The sequence below is a fragment of the Cervus elaphus genome, chromosome 20 (assembly GCF_910594005.1).
Source record: "Cervus elaphus chromosome 20, mCerEla1.1, whole genome shotgun sequence".
Classification (NCBI taxonomy): Eukaryota; Metazoa; Chordata; class Mammalia; order Artiodactyla; family Cervidae; genus Cervus; species Cervus elaphus.
Genome location: NC_057834.1, coordinates 42,016,142 through 42,042,414, shown reverse-complemented (window position 1 = coordinate 42,042,414; position 26,273 = coordinate 42,016,142). Strand labels below are relative to the sequence as shown.

The 26,273-nt window shown below is 37.8% G+C and overlaps 1 protein-coding gene across 1 annotated transcript in view; it reads left to right on the top strand.

Annotated features, from left to right (window-relative positions):
- SNX27 (sorting nexin 27) overlaps positions 1-26,273 on the top strand; it is a 76,767-nt gene that overhangs the window by 10,965 nt on the left and 39,529 nt on the right. Inside the window, exon 2 of the mRNA XM_043876454.1 lies at positions 14,008-14,239. Coding sequence (XP_043732389.1) covers positions 14,008-14,239 — 232 coding nt within the window. The remainder of the gene's footprint in view (positions 1-14,007; positions 14,240-26,273) is intronic.

Here is a 26,273-nt window from a genome sequence, read left to right as displayed (position 1 = left end):
CACTTGGGCTTTGTTGCTCTGTGACATGTGGGATCTTCCCGGACTAGGGATCGTACCTGTGTCACCTACATTGGCAGGCAGATTCTTTGCCACTGAGCCACCAGAGAAGACCCCAAGGGAAAAATTTTAATGAGTACTTACTACATGACATATATAATATTGGACACTGGGGATAGGAAGCTGAATGACAAATAGTCTTTGGCCTAAGGAATTTTAGGTTTAATGGGGAATCTGGCAGCCTCAGGTCATTTCTGAAGCCCAGTTGACCTCAGGTCTCATTCCTCCTTGCTAACCTCTCCCATCCTGCCTCCCAACAATGGAATGAACAAGTCTAGAGCAATTCCTCCAACTCCCGGTAAGTACTTTTCCACCCTTAGTTATCTAGTTATCTAAACTAGTAATGCAGGTGCCCAGAGACCATGTGCCTATTAACAGGAGCCTTTCAGGCACAAAATGTACTAAAACTGGGAAGAGTATGTAGTGTATGGTACAAACCAAGACACTTGGGAATGCAAGGGACCCATTAATTATGCTAGGAAGAAACATGTAAACTAGCTGTGTACTGGCCACCTGGAACACAGATCTGTAGCCTTGGTAATTTTAAATATAGGAGGCTGTTTTGAAATTCTAAGACTAGAGTTTTGTATTCTATTAGGGAAATGAACAAGTTTATTTATTTATTTTTTTTACAAGTTTATTTTTATTCTTGGTGTCAAGTTGTCACATTGGCCTTGTAGGTAATTATGAGATAACAAATGAACTTTCCTTCTGAATAGCTTGATTGTAATTTTATATTGATTTTTAAAATGTCTGAAAACCTTAAGCCTTATTATACTTTTTTTTATTGAATGAAAAATAAGATTGATTTATTTAGAAATAAGTCTGTCTGTGTCGATTATGTTTGTATCCTGATTGCCTTGAAACTAGAAGGTTTGAGGAATCTATTGAAAGTGAAAGTGAAGTCGCTCAGTGTGTTCCACTTTTTGTGGCCCCGTGGTCTGTAGCCCACCAGGCTCCTCCGTCCATGGGATTCTCCAGGCAAGAATACTGGAGTGGGTTGCCATTTCCTTCTCCAGGGGATCTTCCTGACCCAGGGACCGAACCTGGGTCTCCCGCATTGCGGGTAGATGCTTTAACCTCTGAGCCACCAGGGAAGTCCTTGGGAGTCTATTACTCTTTCCCAAGTAATCAACCCTTGTTAACTGTGGCTGGAGGTATTATGGTGGAAAGTCAGATGAGGTTTATTTGTGCTTTTACTGCCTCAGGCAGCATTCTTTGTGAATAGAACACCCAGCCAAGGTTAAAAATTCCCAGTGATGATGAGCAGCTTATTTGACAAGTTATGTATTCTTTTTTACCTCTTTGGGAAGACCAGATGCATTGTTGACATACCTCTCAGTTTCTCAGTCCTGACAGGGCATACTCTATTGTTTTTATTAACAGTTATACAGTACCCTCTTTTGCCCAGCATTAAAATTTTGGATGTGCTTTAAAATATTGGTGCAAATATTGCATTTTGCTTTTGATACTTAAAAAAGGCACCAAGGGTTTGTGAATTAGGGGTCTCCACAGAATGCATAACCTCCAACATTGTAAATATACCCCACCAGAGATGGTTAGAATTGATGAGCCTACATTGATACATCATTGTCACTCAGAGTCCATGATTTATTTTAGGGTTCACTCTTGGTGTTGCGTATTCTATGGGTTTGGACAAATTTGTAATGATGTATCTGCCATTATTGCATGCAGAGTACTTTTACTGCCCTAAAAATCCCCTGTGCTCTGCTTATTCTTTCCTTTCTCCCCCTAAGCACTGGCAACTAATCTTTTTACTATCTCCATAGTTTTGCCTTTCCCAGGTTATCATATAGTTGGAATCATATACTATCTACTCTTTTCAGACTGTCTTCTTTTACTCATTAATATACATTTAAGTGTCCTTCATGTCTTTTCATGGCTTGATAGCTCATTTCTTTCTAGTGCTGAATAATACTGCTTTGTCTAGTTCTCCCACAGTTTGGGCTTCCCCGATAGTATAGTTTCCATATATATATCCCCCACTCCTGCCAAACAGTTTCTCGTTATGAACATCTTATATTAGTATGGTTATTTGTTAATTTAACATTTATTAAAATAAATAAATCAATGTTGATACATTGTTATTAACTGAAACTCATAGTTTATTCTGATTTCCTTAGTTTTTACCTATTGTCTTTCTGTTTCCGAATCCCATCAAAGACACCACATTACATTTAGTTGTCATGTCTCCTTAGGCTCATCTTAGCTGTGACAGTTTCTTAGTCTTTCCTTGATTTTGATGACCTTGACATTTTTGAGGAGTACTGGTCAAGTATAGTACACCTGACTATTAGAATTTGTCTGAGTTTTTTTCATGATTAGATTGGAATTTTGGGAATTTTCATCAGTTCATAGCAAGGGTGTATTTTATCATCATAATTTGTGACTATTTATATTGACCTTGATCGTCTGGCTAAAATAGTATTTGCCAGGTTTCCCTACTATATTCTCCTCTCCCCCTTACTGTAGACTTTGGATAGGAGTCACTATATATGCAGCCCATACTTGGGCTCTTTCCCTTTAGTATGTGGTAACTATATAATTTATTTGGAATTCTACACAGGAGAAGATGTCTCTTCTTCGTGTATTTATTCTGTCATTTATCTGTATCAGTCTGGGCTAAGGTACACAAGGGTGTACCTTCTTTTAGACCCTCTCAGCTGACAGAGTAAAGAAATATATGTGTTTATAAACCCCTGTGTATATTCATGAGTTGAGTTCAGTTGCTCAGTCATGTCCAACTCTTTGCAACCCCATGGACTGCAGCACGCCAGGCTTCCCTGTTCATCACCAGCTCCCGGAGCTTGCTCAAACTCATGTCCATCAAGTCAGTGATGTCATCCAACTATCTTATCCTCTGTCACCCCCTTCTCCTCCTGCCTTCAGTCTTTCCCAGCATCAGGGTCTTTCCCAATGAGTCGGTTCTTCGCATCAGGTGGCCAGAGTATTGGAGTTTCAGCTTCAGCATCAGTCCTTGCAATGAGTATTCAGGACTGGTCTCCTTTAGGATGGACTGGTTGGATCTCCGTGCAGTCCAAGGGACTCTCAAGAGTCTTCTCCAACACCACAGTTGAAAAGCATCAATTCTTTGGTGCTCAGCTTTCTTTGTAGTCCACCTCTCACTTCTATACATGACTAATGGAAAAACCATAGCTTTGACTAGATGGACGTTAGTCAGCAAAGTCAAGTCTCTTTTTAATATGCTATCGAGGTTTGTTGTAGTTTTCCTTACAAGGAGCAAAGCATCTTTTAATTTCATGGCTGCAGTCACCATCTGCAGTGATTTTGGAGCCCCCCAAAATAGTGTGTCACTGTTTCTGTTGTTTCCCAGTCTATTTGCCAGGAAGTGGTGTGATCGGATGCCATGATCTTAGTTTTTTGAATGTTGAGTTTTAAGCCAACTTTTTCACTCACCTCTACATATCTATAAATATTTCTATGTGTAACCATCTGTATCTATAGAAACTTAAACATGAGTTCTTTCTGATGTCTCTGGTTTTTCTTCATTACTATATGGATGTTTTGTCCCCCTCCCCTTGCCGATCTGTTCATTTTCACGCCAACATTGAGGAACTTGACTCCCTGCATCTACCCTTTATTTACTTAATTGTTCAGTTCCAGTATACATATGTAGCAGTGTCAGAATTGTTAACCTGTACCCCGTGGGAAACAACTTTATTGACTAGAATACAGTACTTTTGTGCAGTCCCTTTGGCCTTGAATTCATTTCCAGATACTTAGGTCTGTAATTCCCTGCCCACTCCCTCTCCCTGCCCCAACCCTGTTCAGTGAGACTTTTTGAATTAGATTTGAAATATAGTTAGACTGCCTTGTTACAACTGGAATTCTCTGGACCTACTGACTTAAGAAAAAGTTGCAAATATTAAGGTTTCAGTTCAGTTCAGTCGCTCAGTCATCTCTGACTCTGTGACCCCATGGACTGCAGCACGCCAGGCCTCCCTGTCCATCACCAACTCCTGGAGTTTACTCAGACTCATGTCCGTTGAGTCAGTGATGCCATCCAACCATCTCATCCTCTATTGTTCTCATCTCCTCTTGCCTTCAATCTTTTCCAGCATCAGGGTCTTTTCCAGTGAGTCAGTTCTTTGCATCAGGTGGCCAAAGGATTGTAGTTTCAGCTTCAGCATCAGTCCCTCCAATGAATATTCAGGACTGATTTCCTTTAGGATGGACTGGTTGAATCTCCTTGCTCTCCAAGGGACTCTCAAGAGTCTTCTCCAACACCACAGTTCAAAAGCATCAATTCTTCGGTGCTCAGCTTTCTTTATAGTCCAACTCTACATCCATACACGACTATTGGAAAAACCATAGCTTTGACTAGACGGACCTTTGTTGGCAAAGTAATGTCTCTACTTTTTAATATGCTGTCTAGGTTGGTCATAGCTTTTCTTCCAAGGAGCAAGTGTCTTTTAATTTCATGGCTGCAGTCACCATCTGCAGTGATTTTGGAGCCCGACAAAATAGTTTGTCACTGTTTCCACTATTTCTCCATCTATCTGCCATGAAATGATGGGACCAGATGCCATGATCTTAGTTTTCTGAATGTTGAGTTTTAAGCCAACTTTTCACTTTCCTTTTTTACTTTCATCAAGAGGCTCTTTTCTCTTGCCTAGCAGTAGATACAATGGTAGTAGTAGTAGTAGATATAATGGTCATCTGAGTTAAATTCACCCATTCCAGTCCATTTTAGTTTGCTGATTCCTGAAATGTTGATGTTCACTCTTGCCATCTCCTGTTTGACTACTTCCAATTTACCTTGATTCATGGACCTAACATTCCAGGCCTATGCAATATTCTTCTTTACAGCATCAGGCTTTACTTCCATCACCAGTCACATCCACAAGTGGGTATAGTTTTTGATTTGACTCTGTCTCTTCATTCTTTCTGGAGTTATTTCTCCACTGATCTCCAGTAGCATGTTGGGCACTTAGCGACCTGGGGAGTTCATCTTTCAGTGTCCTATCTTTTTGGCTTTTTCTACTGTTCATGGGGTTCACGAGGCAAGAATACTGAAGTGGTTTGCCATTCCCTTCTCCAATGGGCCACATTTTGTCAGAACTCCACCATGACCTGTCCGTCTTGGGTGGCCCTACATGGCATGGCTCATAGTTTTATTGAGTTAGACGAGGCTGTGGTCCATGTGATCGGATTGGTTAGTTTTCTGTGATTGTGGTTTTCAGTCTGTCTGCCCTGTCATGGAGAAGGATAAGAGGCTTATGGAAGCTTCCTGATGGGAGAGACTGACTGAGGGGGAAACTGGGTCTTGTTCTGATGGGCAGGGCCATGCTCAGTAAATCTTTAATCCAATTTTCTGTTGAAGGTTTAAGGTTTACACTTTGTGTTTTAAAGTTCTGTAGGTTTTGACATGTGCATCCTGTCATGTATGCAGTGTTACAGTATCATGCAGAGTAGTTTCACTGCAGTAAAAATCTCCCCTGCTTCACTTATTCATCCCTCCACTCCATCCAAAGCCCTGGCAGCCTACTGATATTTGCCTACTCTGGAATGTCATGTAATTAATTGGAATCAAACAATGCTGTTTTAGATTGGCTTCTTTCCCTTGGCAATATGCATTTAAAATTCCCTCATGTCTTTTCGTGGCTTGAGAGCTTATTTCTTTTTATAGCTGAATAATATTCCACTGTCTAGATGTACCATTTTTGTCTATCCATTCACATATAAAAGACATCTTGGTTGCTTTCAGGTTTTGGCAATTATGAATAAAACTGCCATAAACATTTATATGCTGGTTTTTGTGTGAATATAAGTTGTAAATTCTATTGAGTAAATACCTAGGAGTGTGATTGTTGGATATTATTGGTGAGACTATGTTTAGCTTTTAAAGAAACTGTCAAACTGTCTTCCAAAGTGGCTATACCATTGAATGAGTTGCTATTGCTTCACATCTTAACCATTTGATATTATCATCTTTTAAAGACCCATTCAAATAGGTGTTTAATGTTATTTGCAGTTCTCTCATGATGAGTGATGTTGAGTAACTTTTATATGCTTATTTGCTATCTGTATATCTTCTCTTCAGAGGTGTCCAGATCTTTTGCCTGTTTTTAGCTTGTTTTCTTACCGTTGAGTTTTAAGGTTCTTTTATATTTTGGATACAAGTCTTTTATCAGATATATTTTCCAAATATTTTCTCCTAGTCTGTGGTTTGTTTTTCATTCTCTTAATAGTATCTTTTGCAGAGTGGACATTTTTAATTTTAATAAAATTCATCTTAGCATTTTTTTTTCATGGATCACATTTGTGTTGTGTAAAATCTCGTCATACCTGTCACTTAGATTTTCTCCCATGTTATCTTTTAGAAGTTGCATTTTTATAATCCGTTTCTTAGCATTGACTCAAATATATGTCTAGATTATCTTGTTCATATTTAAAATTTTAAATGATTGCTTTATAGTCAAATTGTTCTACCATAATTTTTTTTGACCGTTCATTTCCCCCTATTGTTGACTTTTTATAAGAACAGAAATTGGGAAACAACCTAAATAATGATGAACATATTTGCACTTTGCTTTTTCTGTGTTCAGAATTGTTTCATTTCTTCCCACAAATACTTGAGAATGGTCTACATGCCACTATAAAGTTCTGGTCTTCATGGAACTCATATTTTGGTGATTTCCTTAGGATAAATCCTCAGGTCACTTGGGGTTGAAAGAAAATGAACATTTTTATGACTTTAGATGCATATTACCAGTGAAATTGCTTTCCAAGAGTATTTTACCTATTTATATAGTCATCATCTCATTTTCCATATGTTAACATTAAAAGTAATTGAGATAATATATTTGCACTTTTAAAATCGTTAACCAGATTTACTGTTTGTTAAAAAAAAGTGCAAACATTTTAGAAACCTTTGCTCATTTACTTTCTCTAATTGTATTTCTCTTTTCCTATCAGTAAATTAGGTGTCCTAAAATGTTATTTCTGCAACAGAATTCCAAAAAATTCTTGATATTTAGTAATCTGGAATTATACCTTGGTGTGGACACGTTCAAGCTTGAGTCCCTTTGGCTGTTTTCATTGCCTATGCATGCCTGAGTCCCTTATCTCCAGAGTGTAAGGGCAAAGGACAGTATCATTCCTGAGACAATTAGTCAATAAAAATATTCCCTGACTTGATTGTTTGCCTAAGTAAGATAGCAAAGAGGCAGAGGTGGATGAAAAGAAGTCAACCTAAACCAGCCAGTTCATTTAACTGCAAAATTTAAAAGGACATGTCTTTACATTTCAGTAGAGTGGTTTCTTTTTATAGTCTAGTGTCTAATATAACTGTATGCAACTGTGCAGTCACAACCAGTGAAAAGTCAAAGGAAATGTCTTTCTTTTAAAGTGTCAGGGGACTGTTTTTTTCTAACTTGTAAAGTGTTCACCCAGTTTCCAAGAAGATATATTATAGAGAAGATAGAGAGTTTGTTTAAACAGCTTTGTATAATTGAAAAGATGGAAAAATTTGTTAGGTTTAAAAAATTACCCATAGTTCCATAATTACCCTAACTCAGTTATTTTCATATTTTACATATCGTGCCTATTTTTGGCACAAAAATATCTTATGTGCTTATAATCACAATTGATAATATTTTTATATTTTAAATGCAAAAACCTCCAAAGTAGGTAGTCTTTGTTTTTGCATATTGCATACTGTACAGACTTTTCCATGTTTGCATATAGTCTTTCTAAATATTTTTTGAAAGTTGTAAGCCCATTTGCTTGATGTACTTCAGTGTCATTAAAAGTTTTTCTAATGTTAGCTATTTGGCTGAACAAATTCTTTTTCAAATACTCTGTGAGAAGAAAATGCTTTATAGTTTTGAATGCTTAAAAATCTAACAAGGGGATTCTAGGACTCCTAAAAAGATTGATTATATTTATAATGTAATATAATAGTATTAATCAAGTGTTAAGTGAGTTTGAAGTTTGTTTCTCACATTATGGTTTTAATAAACTTGAGAGAGATGCTGTTGCTCTCTGGCTTAACTTTATAATCATCCATTGCTGAGGTTCTTAGCTACACTGGGCTCGAAATAACATGTGTGTTCTGTTGTTTATAGGATGCTAAGACAGTGCCAAATCAGTAGTAAGGATAAAACTAGTTCTGGCGTAATTTTGTCTTTATTATTTCTGTGAACTAGGCTTGTGAGACATGAAAGTACTGAAAGTATTTTCAGTATGAAAGTATGAAGTATTTTCCACAAAGATATGGGAGGTGAAGAAAAAAGGATGTGTTTTATCCATTAAACAATTTTGTATTGCAGATATGTGTATAGATTCATCTACTAGGATCTTCATAACATTATTCAATAACAGCAAAAAAAAAATTCGGAGTAAGCTAAAAGTTGAATAGGGGCTCTTTCATTCTGATGACTACTATTTCACATTTATAAATGAGGATATTGTATAATTTTAAAATTAGCTTTATTGAGGTTTAGCTTATATACACACTTAGTTTACATGCACACATTTTGACAATTTTAGATTTGAGAAAAGTATAGATTTACCACACCAGTCAAGATACAGAACACATCTGTTACTTTAGAAAGCTTCCGTGTGCGTGTGCATGTTGTTCCCTGCCGTCTGATTATTATCACTATAGAGTAGTTTAGTCTGTTTTGGAACTTCAAATAAATGGAGTCAAATCAAGAAGATTCTTTTCTGTCTTCTTCGCTCAGTGTGTTTTTGGTTTCATCCATATTGTGGACATCAGTAGTTCGGTCCTTTTCATTGCTGAGTAATACTCCATTTCTTGAATATGCCACAGTTTTTCTGTTTACCTCTTGATGGACATTTGGTTGTTACGAATGAAGCTTCAGTGAACATTTGACTATAACTGTTTGTATGGACATGTTTTCATTTCTTTTGGGTAGATACCTATGAGTGGAATTACTAGGTCATATAGTAAATGTATATTTAACATGATGAGAAACTGCCAGAGACTTCCCTGGTGGTCCAGTGGCTAGGACTCCAAGCTCCCAGTGCAGGGGGCCTGGGTTCAATCCCTGGTGGGGGAACTAGATTCCACATGGCATAACTTAAGTGTGCATGCTGCAAATAAAGATCCCAGGTACTGTGCCTGAGAACTGGAGCAGCAAAATAAATAAAAATAAGTATTAAAGAAACTGCCAGATAGTTTTAGCTTTATGCTCCCATCAGCAATGTAGGAGAATTCTGATTCTTCCATATCCTTGGCAAAACTTCTTTTTTAATTTAACTGTTGGGTGAACATGTAGCCATTATGCTTTAACCTCTAGAATTGAAGTGTGTCCTACTGCTTGCAGTTATAGGAATTTATTGTCTGTTTTTTTACAGGCTTCAGACTAACTACACTTTAATTGCTTTCCTGCATGTCACGGGGGTCAAAGCAATATTGTGCTTGCCACATGGAAGGGCTCCTTCCTGTGCCACATGTAGTGATTGACTCTGTCATATTTCCATCCATGTCTACTTTCATTATATATGGGTTCCTTCATAAACTGTATACAAATCCTGACTGTTTAGAGCATTTTTTTGCTTTTTGGGAGTATTTATATTAGTTTTGCAATTTCCCCAGCTGACCAGATTTGAAAAGTGAAAGTATTAGTTGCTCATTCATGTCTGACTCTTTGTGACCCCATGGACTGTAGTCCACCAGGCTCCTCTGTCCATGGAATTCTGTAGGCAAGAATACTGCAGTGGGTTGCCATTCTCTTTGGTGGATCTTGCAGACCCAGGGATTGAACCCTGGTCTCCTGCATTGCAGGCAGATTCTTTACTATCCGAGCCACCAGGGGGAGAGCTTGAAGTCACTCTTATTAGCTAGCTAAAGGCCTCTTGATGGGGCCAAGTTTTGGTCTTATGTAAAAAATGAAGGGCATTTTATTAAAATTATCAAAGTGTATCTTTAAAATGCTGAAGGCACAAATTAATTGGATATCATCTAATTGGCTAAGGGGGAAAAAATTGGCCTTAGTTGTGGATTTTTTTGGAGGCTTGGAAAGAAGCCTTCCTTTTTCCCTCCACAATGTATTATGAAAAATTTCAAACGTACAGAAAAATCGAAGGATTGCACATGAATACCTGTTTTACCTACCATCTGGATTCTGTAATTAACATTTTGCTGTATTTGTTTAATCATGTATCTGTTGAAAAATTTTGATGATGTGTTTAAGCCTTTCTTTGTGGACGAAGCATTGATGGGTAGAACCTACTGGGTGGTTAGTTACTTTTGTGTGGTGTAGAATTCAGTGCTTCTCTGATGTGGTAGTTCGCTTTTGAAGTTGATTATCTTGTGATTCCTGTTATCACTGGCCGAGAGCTCAATCATTTATTTTCAAATGAATGGCAACTGGATTATGTTACACAGACAAACGAAACGCGAGGGAAATTGTTCATAGAAAGGGTTTGTATCATCAGGAGCCCCAAATACTACCAACCTGCTCACCTGGCTGATATAATTAATATCACATGAGTAACTACCATTTGTTGAGTGACTACTGTATTCTAGAGCTTTATCTCATTTGAGGTCTTACAGCAACTCTCTTAGCTGAGGGTATTATTAGCCCCATTTGGGTTAAGAAATTGAAGTTCAGTAATATTGAGATTGAATTATTTACCTAATGTCTCATCTGTTAAATGGCACAATTGGCGTTTAAACCGAAGTCTTGCTTAACTCCAAAACCCACACTTTGAACCAGAAGTCTATAGTGCTGCAAGTTCCCTTTATTGCAGAATTTATATTTTACATTCATTTATGTCTTCAGAATTGATCAGACTGGGCCACACCTAATATGAGCCTGGTATAGTAGCATTCCTGTAGAAAAGGGGTATCATAAACATTTTTATGAGTATGAAGGCCTCTTAATTCTTGAGGATGGAGGACTCTTTTTGAAATCTGACATCCTGGGGTTTTTACTGACCCATTTCATTCTCTGAAGAAGTTTCAAGCTTGTATTAAATTGTCGAATGTATAATATTCCTTCTGTAATTGAACCAGATAAGTATTACCAAGTGTGTTTAGAATACGATACTGGTAATTCTTTCCTGTTTCTGTTTTTTTTTTTTAAGAGGGATTTGGGATGATAGCCAATTTGAAGTGTGGTCTTATTGTTAAAGAAGTGAAACCCAAGCAAATTTCTTTGCTTGCTGGCTGCTCTTAGAGTAAGCCTCACTTAAGTTTCTCTGCCGATTTTCAGGGTTTATTTATGTGAGGGACCTGTAGGAACGGTGTATTCTAACTTGAAAACTGAATGAGTGGAGGTATGTATTGAAAGCTGTAGTTCTTAACCTTTCTGAGATTACATACTCCTTTTTGAAGCGGATGAAAGCTGTTAGCCCTCTTCCCTGGAAAAAAAAAATGCATATATGTAGACAAATACAATTTTACATACAATTTCTGTAGGGGTTCACTGATTTTCCTCTGCTGCTGCCACAAGCCTATCAACAGAGTAGCCCAGATTAGGAATCCTTTAAAGGGGAAGAATTAGGGAGCTGAAAAATAAGAGTGGAGCATTGCTTCTTAACTTTTTTCCTAAGAGCTCATCTCATAAAGTTGATTGTGTTCACATAAAAACCACACTTTTAGTGTATAAGGTGTTTTCTTCAGTCTCTGAAGTGTTAGTTTTTCACTTTGTTTTTTTTTTTTTTAAAAAACTTAAGGATATTTGTAAGTTAAGTTGATTCCTAGGGATAGATCAAATTTTCTATGTTGATTTTTTAACTTTTACTTTTTCAATTTTATTTCTTCTACCATCAAAACATTTTCCCAGAACTGCTAATTAGATCAAAGATTTAGATGAAATCCTTTATCAGTCCCCAGCTTTAGTTGTCCATTTCTTCTTTAACCAAAATCTCTTCATAACACATAGCTACATAGTACTTCTTTTCCTTAATACACCTAATGTGAGTATTCAGACATTGATCTTAGCAAGTTACATGTTACATTACATGTAATGTTATGTTACATTAATCTTCACAGTGATCTGTTAGGGACTTATTGTCTCCATTTTATAGATGTGGAAAGCAATGGTAAGAAAGATCAAATGACTTGATTAAGATCATTTCTGGCAGGGCCAGGATTTAAGCCCATGTAGATCTCTCTCCAAAGCCCATTTTCTATTTTATCATCCTGCTTTATGGTCAAAGAACTGACCACTTCTTCTGGTCACTGGTCTGACCTGATCTGAACTTTATTTTTTTTTAACAACAAGGATTTACCATATAGCACAGTGAACTATATTCAATAATCTTGTAATATGCTACAATGAAAAAGAATAGAAAAGCAGAATATAGATACATACATAAATCATTGTTGTTTTGTTGTGAAGTTGTGTCCAACTCTTTTGCTACCCCACGGACTGTAGCCCATCAGACTCCTCTGTCCGTGGGTTTTCCCAGCCAAGAATACTGGAGTGGGTTGCCGTTTCCTTCTCCTGATCTGAACTTTAAAAGCTAAAATTTCCATTGGTGGAGGGGGCTGATTTTCTTCTATAGCTAGCCAGTTGTAAAATTGCTATATTATATGTGTGTGTGTGTGTGTGTATGTGTGTAAGTTAGATTTTAGGTTGTGAAATGTCAAGAGTGCTGAATTTACTGGCTAGATTGTTAGACCCGAAATAAGGAAGGAGGCTTGGCTAGATGATCTCCTGCTTGTTCTGTTTATATAAATGGATATTTCAGATATCATACGCTGACAGACAGTTCCAGTGATTGAAAAGTTGGTGGAAGGCTTGTTACTAAACTTAGCATCATTTTCAAGAAGGAAAAACCCTAATGATTTGGAACAGGACTGAAAAAGTTTAAAGGGTAAATAAACTTTTGTCAGATTGACTAAAGGCCAGGTGTGTATTTCCTCACCCTCTTGGGGGTAGCTATGGAGGGAACCTCCAGGTCAGCTAGCTGCCTAGTGGTTTTTGCTGAGATAGCAGGCTGGGTCAGCATTCTGGGAAGGTAGCTCAGTTTGCTGGGTGAGTTTTGTGAAACTCAGCATCTTTCTTGACAAAATTATTGTTCTTCCAAACCTTGTACTTTTCCTAGTTTCAGCCTTTATATACATCGTGGAACAGGAAGGAGAATGCGTAGGTTGATTTACTATGTAACCTTAACTGTACATTTTTTAGTTTGAACTGATTACACAGGGCTTTAAGTGAGACAGCACAGAACAGAAAAAAGTAGATAGACTGCTAAAAGAGACTAATTGAAGTGATTGGGAGAGAACAAAGGATATTGGGTTAGATAATACAATTTTAGAGATGTTATCTCCTTGCTTTTCTTAAAACTGAGTGATAGAAGAAACTAGTGTGTATGAAGATATGATCATTTAATTCCCGAGGTAATAAAACTTGATATAAGGGAAAATGAAGTTGACTGACTTGAATATATGGGGAGAAATCAGATAGAAACACCAGATAACTATCTTAAGTCAGTCACACTTCTTGAGTCTTTACAAATTATGGAAGCGCATTTTGTAAAATTTTTCTTTTAATGAAATTCCCAGTTCCACGGGGTTTTAAAAGGACACAGAACAGTTCAAATGGCAGGATTGTTAAAAGTCACTTTATTGTATTGTACACATGCTTAGTTAGGATGAGGAAATTGGACTCTTCAGCTTTAAAAGCTTTGTTTCCTCTTCAGCTTCACCTTCCTTCCCGTGTGTTTTCCTAAGGCTGTGTGTGGAGTTCTAGTATAGAGGAAGAGTAGGTCTTCTCACCTGTTAACATTTTTTCCCCCTGCCTTAAGTTCACACACACTTTTTCACATTATGATTTGTAAAAACAAACAGCTTTGCTGGAACCAAACTGATCCTTTTCTTTTCTGGTTCACACTTCATGACACTGGAGTGGGGGCAGGAGGGTGGAGCTCTAAGGTGTTTGGACCCTTCTGGTTTATGGGATTGTCTTTTTCCCTTTTTCCCCTTAGGAACGGCGTGAATGTTGAGGGGGCGACACACAAGCAGGTGGTGGACCTGATCCGAGCAGGCGAGAAGGAATTGATCTTGACAGTGTTATCGGTACCTCCTCATGAGGCAGATAATCTAGATCCCAGTGACGACTCGTTGGGACAATCATTTTATGATTACACAGAAAAGCAAGCAGTGCCCATATCGGTCCCCACATACAAACATGTGGAGCAGAATGGTGAGAAATTTGTGGTGAGTGTCAGCCCAACTCAATCCTCAAACACTTAGCTTTTGTTTCTCCCAATCTTATAATTTATGATATATATTAGTGCGCTGGGATAAATGACTGCAACCTAGGCCAGTTTGCCTACCAGGAATGTGGGTTTACACATAAATAAAATACCCTGACCCTGATTTATTGCAGGGGTGAACTGCAGTAATGAAGAGGAGTCCTATTTCTGCTTAAGTATTTCTAGACAGTTTTAAGTTTCCATTTGGGCCTATTGAATCATGTGTACGTTTGTTTTGTTTGTTCTTTTATTGTCATATCTCCTTGCTAATGGTGTCTCACTGTTGACTCTGTAGAGATATAGAACAAGATTAATTTTAAAATGTGGTATCTTCTAAAGCATTTGGGTAATACCGTTTGTCCATGTTAGAACCTACAAGTGCCCTATACCCCTTTCGTGTCTTGTTCTTTTCCATTTTCTTTGTAGATATCTGTGTGAATGGTTAATTCGGGTTTTCTCCAAGGGCCTCATTATATTCTGAATGCAATTCACATGGGCTACTTTATACATTTCCAATTTCTTGCTGTTGTAGATATGCAGGAAAGCCCATCTTGAATTTGGATGATATGTGCCAGCCCCTTTCTTTAATGCCTTTGTTTGTTCTTCAAAACCTAATTTCAGTGATCGCCCAATCTACTTAATTTTTCCCTTGGTTGCAGTATTCTTTATTTACCTTTGATTAGTCTGGGAGTAATGGTACAATGAGAAATTCACTAATCTTTGTGAAAAATGCAGTATGTTCTGTTAGGTATTGGCAAACAGACTACATTTATTTAAAGCTGATCTGCTCTTTAAAGTTGTAGTCTCTGAAACAGATTTGTCCCCTGTATACGAATGAGCTACTAGAATTTTATGTAGGTTTTATGTCAGTCTGGTGTATGTATTCTCAGAGCCATACACACAAAATTTAGAGTTTTGTTTTACAGAGGTGCTATACCTTTTGTCTTTAACCATTTTTTTAAATTGAAGTATAGTTAATTTACAACGTTGTGTTAATTTCAGGTGTGATTCAGTTATACATATACATATATATCGGGTTGGCCAAAAGTTCATTCTGGTTTTTCTGTGACATTTTATGGAAAAACTCAAATGGACTTTTTGACCAACCCTCTATCTATTCTTTGTCAGATTCTTTTCCATTATAGGTTATTAAAAGATAACTGAATATGGTTCCCTGTGCTATATAGTAGGCCCTTGTTTATTTTATATACAGTAGTGTATATATGTTAATCCCAAACTCCTGATGTATCTCTGCCCCACCCCCACCCCCTGCCATCCCACTATCTCCTTTGGTAACCATTAAGTTTTCTGCCTCTATGAGCCTGTTTCTGTTTGTAAATAAATTCATTTGTATCATTTTTTAAAATTTCCACATATAAGTGGTATCATATGATATTTGTTTTTTTCTGTCTGACTTACTTCGTTTAGTATCATCATCTGTAGGTCCATCCATGCGTGCTGCATGCTAAATTGGTTCAGTCTTGTCTTACTCTTTGTGATTCTGTGGGCTATAGCCCGCCCGGTTCCTCTGTCCTTGGGATTTCCCAGGCAGGGATACTGGAGGGGTTGCCACGCCTCCTCCAGGGGGTCGTCCTGACCCAGGGGGTGAGCCCCTTCTCTTACGTCTCCTGCATTGGCGGGCGGGGTTTTTACCACTAGTGCTGCCTGGGAAGCCCTAATAGCATTATTTCATTCTTTTCATGGCTGAGTAATACTCCATTCTATAAATGCTCTTTGTCTTTTTTACCAATTCGTCAGTGGATATTTAGGTTGCTTCTGTGTCTTGGCTGTGCTGAACAGTGCTGCTGTGAACATTGGTATGCATGTATCTTTTCAAATTAGAGTTTTCTCCAGATATATGCCCAAGTGTGGGATTGCTGAGTCCTATAATAACTCTATTTTTAATTTTTTAAGGAACCTCCATACTGTGTTCCGTAGTGGTGGCACCAATTTACATTCCCACCAATGGTGTAAGAAGGTTTCTTTTTCTCCATACCCTCTCCAGCATTTATTATTTCATTGTTAGTGTATAGAAATGCAACAGATTTCTGTGTGTTAATTTTGTATCCAGCAACTTTACCTAATTCATTGATGAGCTCTAGTAGTTTTCTGGTAGCACCTTTAGGATTTTCTGTTTATAGCATCATGTCATCTGCAAACTGTGACAGTTCTATTAAGTTGATGAAACAGTAATTGCAGTTTTGCATTGTTGAACTTTACTGCTTGATACTGGAATATATTCTTAAAGAAATGTGGTCATGTTGTCCATCATGTTAATGTGCATTTCTTGCTGTTTTTTTTTTTTTTTCTGATGACTTATTATTAGCTGTCTATTTTATATTTATTTCAGACTATGGAAATAATGTTAGACAAAAGCAAATTCAAGCGATTTTCTTATTTGAGTTCAAAATGAGTCATAAAGCAGCAGAGACAACTTGTAACATCAACAACACATTTGGCCCAGAAACTGCTAATAAACTTTCAGTGCAGTGTTGCTTCAGCAAGTTTTCACAGAGGACGAGAGCCTTGAAGATGAGGAGCGTATTGGCCAGCCATTGGAAGTTGACAGTGACCAACTGAAAGTGACATCAAAGCTGATCCTCTTACAACTACGTGAGAAGTTGCTGAAGAACTCAACATTGACCATCCTATAGTTAGCCAGCATTTGAAGCAAATTGAAAAGGTGAAGAAGTTCAATAAATGGGTACCTCATGAGCTGACTGAAAATCAAAAAAATCATTTTGAAGTTTCATCTTCTCTTATTCTACGCAACAACAGTGAACCATTTCTCGATCGAATTGTGACTTGAGATGAAAAGTGGATTTTATATGAATGTAGATGACAACCAGCTCCATAGTTGGATTGCGAAGATGCTCCAAAGTACTTCCCAAAGCCAGACTTGCACCAAAAAAAGATCATGGTCATGACTGTTCGGTGGTCTGCTGCCCATCTGATCCACTACAACTTTCTGAATCCCAGTGAAACCATTACATCTGTAAAGTCTGCTCAACAAATCAATGAGATGCACCGAAAACTGCAATGCCAACAGCTGGTGTTGGTCAAAATAAAGGGCCCACTTCTCCTCCATGACAATGCCTGATTGCCCATTGCACGACCAGCACTTCAGAAATTGAACGAATTGGGCTAGGAAGTTTTGCCTCATCCACCATGTTCACCTGACCTCTCCACAACCGATTGCTGCTACTTCAAGCATCTCAACAACTTTTCTGCAGAAAATGCTTCCACAACCAGCAGGAGGCAGAAAATGCTTTTCAAGAGTTTTTTGAACCCTGAGGCATGGATTTTTACATTACAGGAATAGACAAACATTTCTCATTGGCAAAAATGTGTCGATTGTAATGGTTTCTATTTTGATTAATAAAGATGTGTTTGAGCCTAGTTATAATGCTTTAAAATTCACAGTTTGAAACCTCAATTATGTTTGCACCAACCTAATACTTCCTAATATGCTAGCAAAGTAATGCTCAAAATTCTCCAAGCCAGGCTTCAATAGTACATGAACCGTGAACTTCCAGGTGTTCAAGCTGGATTTAGAAAAGGCGGAGGAACCAGATATCAAATTGCCAGCATCTGTTGGATCATTGAAAAAACAAGAGAGTTCCAGAAAAACATATACTTCTGCTTTATTGACTATACCAAAGCCTTTCACTGTGTGGATCACAACAAACTGTGGAAAATTCTTCAAGAGATGGGAATACCAGACCTCCTTACCTGCCTCCTGAGAAATCTGTATGCAGGTCAAGAAGCAATAGTTAGAACTGGACATAGAACAATAGACTGGTTCCAAATCAGGAAAGGAGTATGTCAAAGCTGTATATTGTCGCCTTGCTTATTTAACTTATATGCAGAGTACATCATGAGAAAGGCTGGGCTGGATGAAGCACAAGCTGGAGTCAGGATTGCCAGGAGAAATATCAATAACCTCAGATATGCAGATGACACCACCGTTATGGCAGAAAGCAAAGAACTAAAGAGCCTCTTGATAAAAGTGAAAGAAGAGAGTGAAAAAGTTGTCTTAAAACTCAACATTCAGGAAACTAAGATCATGGCATCTGGTCCCTTCACTTCGTGGCAAATAGATGGGGAAACAATGGAAACAGTGACAGACTTCATTTTGTTGGGCTCCAAAATCACTGCAGATGGTGACTGCAGCCATGAAATTAAAAGATGCTTGCTCCTTGGAAGAAAAGCTATGACCAACCTAGACAGCATATTAAAAAGCAGAGACATTACTTTACCAACAAAGGTCTGTGTAGTCAAAGCTATGGTTTTTCCAGTAGTCATGTATGGATGTGAGAGTTGGACTATAAAGAAAGCTGAGTGCTGAAGAATTGATGCTTTTTAACTGTGGTGTTGGAGTAGACTCTTGAGATTCCCTTGGACTGCAAGGAGATCAAATCAGTCAATCGTAGAGGAAATTAGTCCTGTACATTCATGGAAAGGACTGATGCTGAAGCTGAAACTACAATCCTTTGGCCACCTGATGTGAAGAACTGACTCATTGGAAAATACCCTGATGCTGGGAAAGAGAAGGCAGGAAGAGAAGGGGGCGACAGAGGATGAGATGGTTGGATGGCATCACTGTCTCGATGGACATGAGTTTGAGTAAGCTCTGGGAGTTGGTGATGGACAGGGAAGTCTGATGTGCTGCAGTCTGTGGGGTCGCAAAGAGTTGGAAACGACTGAGCGAGCAAACTGAATACTTCTCCAGTTTGGATTCCTTTTATTTCTTATTGTCTCTGATTGCTTTTGGCTAGGGCTTTTAAAACTGTTGAATAAAAGTGACAAGAGTGGGTATCCTTGTCTTATTCCTGATCTTATAGGAAATGCTTTCTTTCAGCTTTTCACTGTTGAGTATGATGTTAGCTGTGGATTTGTGATATATGGCTTTGATTATGTAGATGTATGTTCTGTCTGTGCCCACTTTCTGAAGAGTTTTTATCATAAACGGTGTTGAATTTTATCAGAAGCTTTTTCTATGGTTTTTATTCTTCAGTTTGTTAATGTGGTGTATTGTATCACATTTATTGATTTGTGAATATTGAAAAATCCTTGCATCCCTGGAATGAATCCTACTTGGTCATGGCTTATGATCCTTTTAATGTATCATTGGAGTTGGTTTGCTAGTATTTTGTTGAGGATTTTTATATCTGCCTGTAATTTTGTGTGTGTGTGTGTGTGAGATATCTTTTTTTGGTTTTGGTATCAGGGTGATGGTGGCCTCACAGAGTGAGTTCAGATGTGTTCCTTCCCCTGCAATTTTTTAGAGTGGTTTCAGAAGGATAGCTGTTAACCCCTCTCTAAGTGTTTGGTAGAATTCACCTTCTAAGCCATCTGGTCTTGGACTTTTGTTTGTTGGGAGTTTTTAAATTTTAATTTAATTTCAGTACTGATAGTTGGTCTGTTCATATTTTCTATTTCTTCCCTGTTCAGTCTTGGGAGATTGTACTAATCTAAGAATTTGTCCATTTCTTCTAGATTGTCCATTTTATGGGCACAAAGTTGCTTGTAGTAGTCTCTTAAAATCCTTTGTAGAGGTACTTTTAATCATAAGACACGTAAGAAGTAGAAATCAAGGTCAGGTTCTAAAAATGGATCACATTGGATGTTGGCACCTTTGGGGAGTTGCCTAAGACTTTGAGAACCTCTGTAGACTTAGAAAAGGAATGAAACTACTAATTGTCCTTTTTTAAAAATCAACTTCATTAAGCATAATATACTTGCATTAACATTCATCACTGTTAAATGTCCAGTTTCGTGAGTTTTAATTAATGTGCATAGTTTTCTAATCACCACAAGTCAATAATAGAACATTTTCCTTGTCCCAGAAAGTTGCCTCATACCCCTTTGCAGTCATCTTCTCTCCCTCCCACTGCTGTTATCAACCATTGACCACCTTTCTATCACGGTATTTTGTCTTTTCTTGAATGTAAAATAAATGAATAAGCAGGGTAACAATATACAGCCTTGACGTACTCATTTTCCTATTTGGAACCAGTCTGTTGTTCCATGTCCAGTTCTAAGTGTTGCTTCCTGACCTGTATACAGTTTTCTTAAGAGGCAGGTCAGGTGGTCTGGTATTCCCATCTCTTTCAGAATTTTCCACAGTTTATTGTGATCCACATAGTCAAAGGCTTTGGCATAGTCAATAAAGTAAAAATGGATGTTGGAGCTCTCTTGCTTTTTCAGTGATCCAGTGGATGTTGGCAATTTGATCTCTGGTTCCTCTGCCTTTTCTAAAACCAGCTTAAACATCTGGAAGTTCACGGTTCACATATTGCTGAAGTCTGGCTTGGAGAATTTTGAGCATTACTTTCCTAGTGTGTGAGATGAGTGCAATTGTGCGGTCGTTTGAGCATTCTTTGGCATTGCCTTTCTTTGGGATTTGAATGAAAACTGACCTTTTCCAGTCCTGTGGCCACTGCTGAGTTTTCCAAATTTGCTGACACATTGAGTGCAACACTTTCACAGCATCATCTTTTAGAATTTGAAATAGCTCGACTGGAATTCCATCACCTCCACTAGCTTTGTTCGTAGTGATGCTTCCTAAGGCCCACCTGACTTCACATTCCAGGATGTCCGGCTCTAGGTAGAGTGTGAGTGATCACACCTTCGTGATTATCTGGGTCGTGAAGGTCTTTTTTGTACAGTTCTTCTGTGTATTCTTGCCACCTCTTCTTAATATCTTCTGCTTCTGTTAGGTCCATACCATTTCTGCCCTTTATTGAGCCCATCTTTGCATGAAATGTTCCTTTGGTATCTCTGATTTTCTTGGCAGGATCTCTAGGCTTTCCCATTCTATTGTTTTCCTCTTTCTTTGCATTGATTGCTGAGGAAGGCTTTCTTATCTCTCCTTGCTATTCTTTGGAACTCTGCATTCAAATGGGTATATCTTTCCTTTTCTCCTTTGCTTTTCACAGCTATTTGTAATGCCTCCTCAGACAGCGATTTTGCTGTTTTTCATTTCTTTTTCTTGGGGATGGTCTTGCTCCCTGTCTCCTGTACAATGTCAGGAACCTCCGCCCGTAGTTCATCAGGCACTCTATCAGATCTAGTCCCTTAAATCTATTTCTCACTTCCACTGTATAGTCATAAGGGATTTGATTTAAGTCATACCTGAATGGTCTAGTGGTTTTCCCCACTTTCTTCAATTTAAGTCTGAATTTGGCAATAAGGAGTTCATTATCTGATCTACAGTCCGCTCCTGGTCTTGTTTTTGCTGACTGTATAGAGCTTCTCCATCTTTGGCTGCAAAGGATATAATCAGTCTGATTTCGGTGTTGACCATCTGGTGATGTCCATGTGTAGAGACTTCTCTTGTGTTGTTGGAAGAGGGTGTTTGCTGTGACCAGTGCATTCTCTTGGCAGAACTCTGTTAGCCGTTGCCCTGCTTCATTCTGTACTCCAAGGCCAAATTTGCCTGTTACTTCAGATGTTTCTTGACTTCCTACTTTTGCATTGCAGTCCCCTATAATGAAAAGGACATCTATTTTGGGTGTTAGCCCTAGCAGGTCTTCTAGGTCTTCATAGAACCGTTCAACTTCAGCTTCTTCAGCATTACTGGTCGGGGTATAGACTTGGATTACCATGATATGCAGAGTACATCATGAGAAATGTTGGGCTGGAAGAAGCACGAGCTGGAATCAAGATTTCCGGGAGAAATACCAATAAACTCAGATATGCAGATGACACCACCTTTATGGCAGAAAGTGAAGAAGAACTAAAGAGCCTCTTGATGAAAGTGAAAGAGGAGAGTGAAAAAGTTGGCTTAAAGCTCAACATTCAGGAAACTAAGATCATGGCATCCAGTCCCATCACTTCATGGCAAATAGATGGGGAAACAGTGGAAACAGTGGCTGACTTTATTTTTCTGGGCTCCAAAATCACTGCGGATGGTGATTGCACCCATGAAATTAAAGGACGCTTGCTCCTTGGAAGGAAAGTTATGACTAACCTAGACAGCATATTAAAAAGCAGAGACATTACTTTGCCAACAAAGGTCCATCTAGTCAAGGCTGTGGTTTTTCCAGTAGTCATGTATAGATGTGAGAGTTGGACTAGAAAGAAAGCTGAGTGCAGAATTGATGCTTTTCAACTGTGGTATTGGAGAAGACTCTTGAGAGTCCCTTGGAGAGCAAGGAGATTCAACCAGTCCATCCTAAAGGAGATTAGTCTGGGGTGTTCATTGGAGGGACTGATGTTGAAGCTGAAACTCCAATAATTTGGCCACCTGATGCGGAGAGCTGACTCATTTTAAAAGACCCTGATGCTGGGAAAGATTGAGGGCAGGAGGAGAAGGGGACGACAGAGGATGAGATGGTTGGATGGCATCACCGACACAATGGACATGGGTTTGGGCGGACTCTGGGAGTTGGTCATGGACAGGGAGGCCTGGGCTGCGGTTCATGGGGTCGCAAAGAGGCAGACACTACTGAGTGACTGAAATGAACTGAACTGAAAATAAATGAAATCATATAGTATATAGTCCTTCATGTCTAGGTTTGTTTGCTTAGTGTAGTTCTTGTAAGATTGATGCGTGTGGTTGCATAGACCAATAGATTATTGCATTTAATTACTGATAGTATGCCATTGGATGGATCTATTACAATTTATTTATCCATCCACTTGTTGTTGCCCTTTTGTGTTGTTTCCAGTTTGGGCTATTATTACTGAAACTGCCGTGAAATAACATTAATGTACAGGTTTTTAAGTAGATTTATGTTTTCATTTCCCTTGAGTATATACATAGCTAGAAATGGAATTGCAGGGTCAAATGCTAAGTGTAAGTAACCTTATAAACTGTTTTTTAGAGAGGCTGTACTATTTTTGTATTCTCATCTGTAGTGGAGTGTTCCAGTTGCTCCATAACCTCTTGAACACTTGGTATTTTCAGTTTTTAAATTCTGGTCATTCTGAGTATAATGGTAGCTCACTCTGATTTTAATTTGCATTTGCCTAATGGCACATGATGAGTGTATTTTCCTGTGCTTACTGGCTTTTCTTATATCTTCATTGTTGACATAGCTGTTCTACTCTTGCCCGTTTAAAAAATTGGGCTGTTTGTCTTGTTTTGTGTAAGAGTTCTTTATGTATTCTGTATATGTCTTCTATCAGATAGATGCCTTGTAAAATATTTCTCCCAGTCTATGGCTTGCCTTTTTATTTTATTTTTACCTGCCTTTGGAAAAAAAAAAAAAAAAAGGCTATAAATTCTGATAAAGTCTGCTTTGTCAATTTCTTTCTGTTATGGATAATACTTTTTTGCATTTCTAAGAAATCTGCCTGCCCCAAGGATGCAAATCTTTTATGTTTTCTTAAGAAAGTTTTATAGTTTTACCTTTCTGTTTTTGCAATAACTTTATTTTGAGGTTTGAGTCACATATCATAAATTCACCCATTTAAAGTATGCAGTTCAGTGGTTCTTGGTATGCTCAGCATTGTGCAACTATCACCACAATTTTAGAACATTTTCATCCTCTCAAAAAGAAACTTTGTACCCTTTAGCCATCATTCTTCAAACCTCCTATCCCCTCTAGTCCTAGGCATCTACTTTCCATCTCTGTAGATTTGCCCATTCTGGATGTTTCATATAAATGAAGCCATATGTGTTTTCAAGGTTTATCCATGTTGTAGCATGTATCAACCAAATGGCATTCCGTTTTATGAATATACCACATTTAACTTATCTGTTCTTCAGTTGATGGACATTTGGTTTTTTTGTACTTTTTGCTTCTTATGTATAATGCTGGATTGAGCATGTGTGTACAAGTTTTTGTGTGAATACCTGTTTTCATTTCTCTTGGAAAGAAATACTTAGGAGTACAATCGCTGGGTTATATGATAACTTTTATCATTAACTTTTTGAGGAAATGCCAAACTGTTTTCCAAAGTGGCTGGATCCTGGTTTTCTTATTTGTTTGTTTTTTTTTTTTGGCTGCACCATGCTTGACATGCAGGATCTTAGTTCCCTGACCAGGGATCAAACCCTCACCCCCTGTAGTAGAAGTGTGGAGTTTTAACCACTGGACTGCCAGAGAAATCCCAGTTTTATTCTTATGTTTAGGTCTGTGATGCATTTTGGGTTGACTGTTTTATATGTATGATCTAGGGGTCAAGATTATTCCCGTCTCCCCCCCGCCCCAATGTGGACATCTTGTTTCAGCAGATGTGTTGAAAAGACCATTCTTTCCCCATTGAAACATCTTGACGTTATTGTTGAAAATCAGTTGAATTTATATGTGTGTTTTTATTTTTGTATTCATTGAGTATATGTTTAAACATTTTAATATTTAAGTCGTTTTGAGTTTGTCCTCTGTTTAGTGTTTTTGTTTTCCTTGTGAATGGCTCATATCTTCTGAGTTCTTTGTGTAGTGAGTAATTTTGGATTGTGTCCTGGGTATTAACGAATGTTACAATTGTGCAGGCTCTGGATTCTATGATATTCTTCTGAGGAATGTTGGTGTGTTTATTTTAGCTGGCAGTTAACTGAGTATGCTGTGTCAGCTTCTGTGAGTTGTACAAGTCTCATTACAATTCTTTAAGCTTTTGCTGTGCTGCTTTTGAATCTGTCCTGTGTGTATATCATTTAGGGAGGAATCAGCCTGAGGTGTATGTGATGTTTGCTCATAGAGTTAAGGCATCTCTTTCTCTGATTCTCTCTCCTTTGGGATTCTCCACTCATTTCGTGGCATCTGTGATTGCCCAGAACCTGTCTCTCTTTCCTCCAGCCAGAAAGATGTCTATCAGAGTTTTAGTTGCTTAAGTTATGCTACTATGTGACTGAGGTCCACTATCAAAGCAAAACTCCCTAAAAGTAGGAAACTCCCCAACTCTTTGTCAGTTGCTTCATGTTTTGACTCCTGTCTACAGTTTTAGGGTACTGTTCAGAATCCTCAGGTAATTGGTTTTTGTATTTTTTTCCCAGAGTTTGTGGTTATTCACTGGGAGGGTTGGTCTATAGTGAGTTTACCTGAAGCCTAATCTTCATTTCTACCCATTTTTTGATCCCTTAAACATTCTCTCTTGTAATGTTCTTTGTTCTGAAGTCTTTCTCTAATGTTAACATATAGCCACTAATAGTCACTTCAGCCTTCTTTTGATTATTGTTTTCATTGGATATCTTTTCCATCCTTTTTAACCTACCTGTTTAATTATATTTGAAATGGGTTTATTGTAGATAGCATATAATTGTGTCTTGCTTTTTTATGCAGCCTGGCAATCTTAGTCTTTTATTTAGTGTGTGTAGTCTGCTTCCCTAGTATAATTATTGATATAGTTAAAATTAAATCTGCCATCTTATTCTTTGTTATCTGCATCTCATCTGTTCTTTATTCCTCCTTTCTTGCTTTTTTCAATTAATAGAATATTTGTAATGATACCATGTTATTTCTCTATAATTTGTTTCATTTTGTTAGTTGTTGTTCTAGGTTTACAGTATGCATCTTTATAAATAGTATCTTTAATACATTATTGCTTCTCAGTGTGAGAATTTACTAATGGTATATTTCATTTCTACCTTTTATCCTTTGTGCTTCTGTTATACATTTTTCTTCTTTATGTACGATAAATTTTATGAGATTTTGTTGTTGTCTTTGCTTTAAGTAATTAAAGAGATCGAAAATGAGAAGAGTTTCTTTATATTTAAGCACATATTTCCATTTCTTATGTCTTTCATTCTTTTGTGTAATTGTAGTTTCAGTTTCCATCTGGTATCATATTCCTTCTGCCTGAAGAAATTCCATTAATATTCTTGTAGTGTAGATCTGCTGGCAGTGATTTCTCTTAGCTTTTGTTGATGTGAAGAAGTCTTTATTTCACCCTTATGTTTGAAAGGCATAAAATTCAGGGATGATGGTTTTTTCTTTCAGTACATTAAAAATGTCTTGCCAAAGAACCAGCTCTTAGTTTCATCAGTCTTCTCTATTATTCTGTTGTTATTTAGTCTCTATTTCATTTATTTCTGCTCTTATCTTTAT